We start from the raw sequence: 5,977 nt of genomic DNA, 5'->3' as shown, positions 1-5,977 counted from the left end.
TCAGAAATATCAATATAAAATTTAATTTCATGTGCATATATCCAAATGAAGATTTCCATGACTATTTGTAAAATAATGAAAATTGTAAGATAGATATTTATCAAAAACAGCTGGTGCTGAGCTCCATTTGCAGAGAGGACGATACGACAGTGATTATTTCAAATCCAGGATAACTGCTAACCAGAGTACAGTAGTTATGTGGAGACCAAGGCCCTTCACTCTAAACCACCGTCGAACTAATTACGCGCGCAATGAACCAGCCTGCCCCTGTATGCAGCTAATGAACAATTTTAGAAACATACTAAACTTAAACATGTCGTCTGATACTATTAAGAAAAAACTTTCTGACTATTTCTGAGAGGTCAATTTCATGTACACTAATACCACTGCATTTTATATTATTTTGTATTTGGTATTATAATTTATATTTATATGTATGGATTGGATGACGGGCGAAGTCCATATATCTTGACAATAAACAATTGTAAAAACTACCGTTATAAAAACTTATTTGATGAATATTTCAGCAGTGGTTCGAAAACTAGCACAAGGTCAATAAACTAGATCTCTAAACTTATCCGGAGTTCGAAGACTATTTTACTTGGCAATCAAAAGAAATTGTGTCATGGTACGACAAATTTCTTTTTTACTATTTACATGTTCAAGAAGATATTAGAAAATACTGCATAGTAGAAAATGGTCAAACATGAAATAATTAAACTGAAATTACTCGAGTTAGAGAAAAAACCAGTTTTTTATTTTCACATATGCTTGAGATAAAACTCCAAGCTTTCAGAAACGGCCAAGTTTGATTTTTTTCGTTTGCCCCTTTTTGAGATATTCTATTCCAAAAAAGACTAAAAAAACACAGGAAAAACGTTAGAACTCGTTATACGTATGAGTTTTCAACATACAATGTTCTACAAAAATATGCCTTTTGATAAGATAACCAACTTTGCAAGACCTTATGATGCAATAAAACCATTGCATTTGCAGAAATCAGCGAAAAAGTGATTTTTGAGAGGTCTTTTTATAAAACACCATGTAAGTTAGAAACGCCTAGAAATACGCCTACTATGTCTTTGGCAAAGTTACTTATATAGTCTTTAGCTACAACTTTGTCGAAGATATTATCCTTCTATCTCTTTCTTATAAAAAGTTATTATGGATTATGTATTCACAAGCCAAACTGGAACTTAGTCGTTGATTTCGCATTAATTGTCTTTTAGAGTTGTACAACTTTGCTAAACATTATGGGGAGCTATTTTGAACCACAAAAAACTTTCCACTTAATTTTCGCTGCTGGACCACTGTGCATTGGTTTGCATGTCTAGCGTTCCGCAAGAGTGCAATTTTGGACCACTTTTGTTCGTCATTTTCTTCAACGATGTTGCATTCTCGTTTGGTTATAGATGCATACTAATTTACGTCGATGTTTTGAAAATCTGCGTAGTGGTACGCTGTATCGAAGACTGCCTTCATTTGCAAATGTTGCTAAATGTGTTCATCAATTGGTGTTAGCTGAACAAACTCGTTATCAGTATCGTAAAATTCAATGTTATGACCTTTCATCGTTCTACGGATCCGATTAACTTTGATTATCATATCGACGGTACCATTCTCATACTAGGGGACCATGTAATGGATATTGGTATTCTACTGGATCCTAAGCTTACCTTCAACTTGGCAACTTAACTTCATTTCTAAAATTGCCAAGGACTTTCAGATTTGCATTGCCTGAAGGCGTTACCGATCTACGAAAACGCTTCCGTAATATGAACACCGTAGAGTATAGATGTTTGGTACTTCTTTCTTTTTCTTAAGCGCAAATGAGTAAGGCTGTTATAAGGCGCGTCACCTATTTACCGTGACAGCAGCAAACGTTTCCTAGATGACCTTGGCATTTCCCCCGCGGAAATAATCTCTAATTAGATGCATTCATTTTCCAAGCTTTATTGATTAGTAGGGCTTATTCCTTCCCTAGTAGCACAGTTGTTACAAAACAATTGTGGCAACCGAAATGTAACTAATTTTAGTCATAAATGAGTTGCGGCAACTAAAAGTGCCAAATGTGTGCTGCTCGGGTTAGCTGTATACTCAACATTTGAGCAGGGAAGAGGCTGCGAATATTTTCTATGACATTTGGCCATGTGTATTTTGGTCATTTGTGATTAGGCCATTCGTGTTTAGGCCATCTGTGGTTCGGTCATTAGATCTACTATGTCATTTGTTATTTCGTCTAATTGAGTTTAGGCCATTCATTGGTTCATCAGCCATTCTTAGGTAATCCGATTAACCCTATGGATTCCCTATACATAAGGGACCTCTTGCAAGCTAACGACTTTACGTCGATTATACCTGCCATACATTATACCTTCCGCACATTATGCTTATCGTCCATCATGCCTATCGTCCATTATGCCTAACGTCCGAGGTACACCCGTAATGTTATGATGTCAAAAAGTTACGTTAAAATGTGTCGCGAATAAATATTAAGAGAGGAATTTAATTTGGGAAAACTTTTCTCTTTTCGTTTATTTCCGTTTTCTTATTCTACACACTAAGATGCGCCAAAAACTTCAGTCAAAATATTAAAATTGCTTGGCTTTGGCTGTACTGCAGTCTGCAGGTTAAGAATTCCAAACAATGCAAGTCGAAACTTTTGTACAGCATTTTCTCCATTTTTATGATGGAGGCTTTTTTGGAATTCTGCTATATAAGTAAGTGAAAGTTGTTTGTAACATGTTTTGTGTATTTTGAAGCGTTATACTGAGTTGACGGTCAAATAAAATTTTAGGGACCTTCGCGGAATTATTGGCAATTTTTCCTGAATAGACGATAAAAGCACACTTTCAATGATGTACTACACCTATAATTAAAATATTCTGATTAAATTTTAAGGATAGAAACCCAAATTAGTCTCAACCTGCAGTAGTCTCCTCTATATATTTTTTAGATATTTTGTAATCAATTATAACACAATAATTATTAAAACATAAATTCGCAGCAATCTAGCGAGCGTCAACGATTGATTCGTACAATCTCCATTCTTTGATGTCATCGAAAAACCCCTCCGATTCACGGCACACCTCGTAAAGGCCGTGGAAAAGGGGACCGTCGAAGCGAAGATAGGTGACCGAACATTCCCGTTGAAATCCGAGCCGCTCGAAGGCCGCCAGAAACTGTTTGTACGTTTCCGTGAACAGAAATGCAATTCGAAATGGTCGACCCTTCAAGCGGTCCGGATATTTAACTGCCTTGGGATCGTACGATTCGGTTGAGGCTCTGTAGCTAACGAGCAGGAAAAGATCCGCTTCGAAGAGCTCAAGAATTTTCTTCTCGATAAGATAGTATAAGGTTGCCACGGCTATCCATAGCTTCTGGGGAACCGACTGAAAACGATGAAAGTCCAATTTATCCGATACGATCCAGCAAAACAGCTGTAGCTTCGTGTCCCGTGTGTCGGCCTGCACAAGTGGATCATCCGATAGAAGGTCCGTAATAGAGGGTGGTGTAATTTCCTTAGGACGTTCGACGCATCGCTGTTCCTTGGTGTATGGAGCACTGTGGCTTAGTTTAACGATAAGGGTGAATTCTTCAACATCTTGTTTGTCCCACAGTAAGATTCCGGCTTGGCGTTCGAATACCGGAAACAGTAGTTTGGCATACTCGAACCCTTCTTGCTCGCTGCGCAAGTCTATAAAATAGGTAGTCAACTCGAAAGGTTGACCGGCCCATAAGTGATGGGCAAATTCGTTGTTCTGAGAAATCAACATTGTTAGAATTTCATCACGGTTGGAGCTGCTGTCATTGGCTAAAGAATCCTGTGAAAGATCGATTAGAATAAACTATAAATTCATACTTTGTTGTACATACAGTTTTATAAGAATCAAGACTTTCTTGGAAACGATTTTGAAGAGCTGAGTTGCTTGTACCAAAGACCTCAACTGTTAATTCTCTTACGGTAGCTTTTGAGTGCTTGCGTATGAAGTTAGCGACGGTATGAAATTTCCGCTTCGGATGTCCCAACCGCATGTGGAAAGGTCTAACTTCGTCGTAGTTAATAATGTCGTTGCCTGATAGTGTAGCCAGTAGAGGCAATTGATGAGCGCTTAGTTTTAGGTATTGAAGCAAATTAGTACGGCTATACTCAAAGATTGTTAAATTCACCATATCGAAAGTGCTGGAAACCCAGATGCGCCAAGGGCCATCAAAAATAAGAAAATCTGTATCATCAGTAATGATTGCCAAAGCTTTGTGCAAAGTTGCGTAGGTGGCCAGATCTTGGTCACATTCGCTCTCGATGGAAAGTTTGTATGTGCCATGCTTCTGTGCTGCTTCTTGCAACGAATAACGGGTATTACGCGGAATTTCGTTGTGGTACCTGGCTACCAACGAGTTCAGATTGTAAACGTTGGTATCAACTGCATTTATTATATCGATACTGGTGTTGTACTTTCGCATTTGTCTCTCTTTCCAGGTAGCGAATTTCACTTGTTGTATTGAACCATCATTGAAAAATACCAGCTCCACTCCAAGTTCAGTTAACTCGTGGAAAAAGTGATCCAACTGACGGAAGACTACCTCGTAGCGGCCTCCACATAGCAGTCCGGGTAGATCTTTTTCACTGATCAAACCACAAAGTGATTTTAAGTCGACCACTATTAACGGTGTTCCCGTTTGTTTGCTTAAAAAACCATGACTTTATTAAATTATAAAATTAAATAAAAGTATGCCTTTCAGTTACCGAACTTCTTCCTTGATATTTACTCTGTAATATCCTTTGGGAACTTCGGTCCGGATAAAGGTTTGTAAGTGTCTAACACCCATCGCACTCGTCACAAGTGAATTGATCAACCAACGTTTTCCTACTAAACATTTCCCGATCGTTTATCGGTCTCAAGTTTATTTCACAACGGATGTAGATGACTAATTTTTGTTTATAAAATATGCATTTATGTTTACACGACTAATTCGATGGAATGGGGTGGCTCATAATCGCAATTGCAAATGCACTCGATAAGCACTGTGAGACTGTGATCATTAAGGGACAGCCGCTTGAATTGAGGGAGAACGCCGAACGGGGACGGTTTTCTATTTTATTGCCCAGATTTGCCGGCGAATCGTTATCAGCACTAGTTGATTCAAGTGTTTGTTATCTCTTTGAAATAGTTTGTATGCGAATATCGATTAAAGACTGATTCCAAGAATCACACAAATGCGTTTGCAGGGATGGTTCCATCACTTTGAATTAATTTTGATTCATTTGACGGTGCCCTCGCAGGCAAGTAATATTTGAAAAAGTTATAAATGGGACATTTGTGGAACTAGTTAGTATCTACAATATTGCCGAATGTGGTTTTGCTGTTGCTTTAGTATGGTGGTACCGATACCGGTGGTGCCACTTGCAACGAAAATGGAAATACAAAACGGACCATTGAGACATGACAAAGAACGCGAAAACAATGGACGGATGTCGAGGGGAAACTCTTTATCTGGAATATCCGAACCCTTCATGAACCGGTACAAGCTGACTTGCTGGCATGAGAGCTACACCGACTAGTAGTGCTGATCGCTTGGTGACCAAATTTTCAAGAAAGGAAGCTCCCTGCAAGTAGATCTTATTGCCGACACTTTAATCAAGTACCAGAACTACTACACTCAAGTCTTTTTCTTACACGGTTGTTTTTTTTCGATTACTCAAGAACGGTACACCTTAGGGACCATGTATAAACTACGTGACGAATGTCGAACCTCTCCCAAATGTATTGAGAAATAAATGAATGGTCCTTAAGTTGCCCCGTACTTAATAAACAAAAAAAAAAACAAACAATCGGTTGGGGGGGAGCATGGCACCCAGTTCTTCTTCTTCACAGAACTGTGCTATTTATTGGTTGTTCCATAGCAAATTTAGAAAATATCACCTGATAGATAGATCTCAAGGTTTGCTCAAAATTCCCATTACGCATCGTACCGT

At 38.4% G+C, this 5,977-nt stretch overlaps 1 protein-coding gene across 1 annotated transcript; it reads right to left on the bottom strand.

Moving 5' to 3' along the window:
- Positions 1–3,011: 3,011 nt before the first annotated feature.
- LOC128739496 (uncharacterized) lies at positions 3,012–4,830 on the bottom strand. The gene is made up of 3 exons (XM_053834990.1): positions 4,748–4,830; positions 3,964–4,687; positions 3,012–3,824 (listed from the first exon to the last, which is right to left on the bottom strand). Exons 1-3 carry the CDS (start codon positions 4,828–4,830, stop codon positions 3,012–3,014), a joined length of 1,620 nt encoding a protein of 539 aa, XP_053690965.1.
- Positions 4,831–5,977: the final 1,147 nt, after the last annotated feature.

Source organism: Sabethes cyaneus, chromosome 3 (genome assembly GCF_943734655.1).
Source record: "Sabethes cyaneus chromosome 3, idSabCyanKW18_F2, whole genome shotgun sequence".
Taxonomy (NCBI): Eukaryota; Metazoa; Arthropoda; class Insecta; order Diptera; family Culicidae; genus Sabethes; species Sabethes cyaneus.
This window is presented reverse-complemented; position numbering and strand designations above follow the sequence as displayed.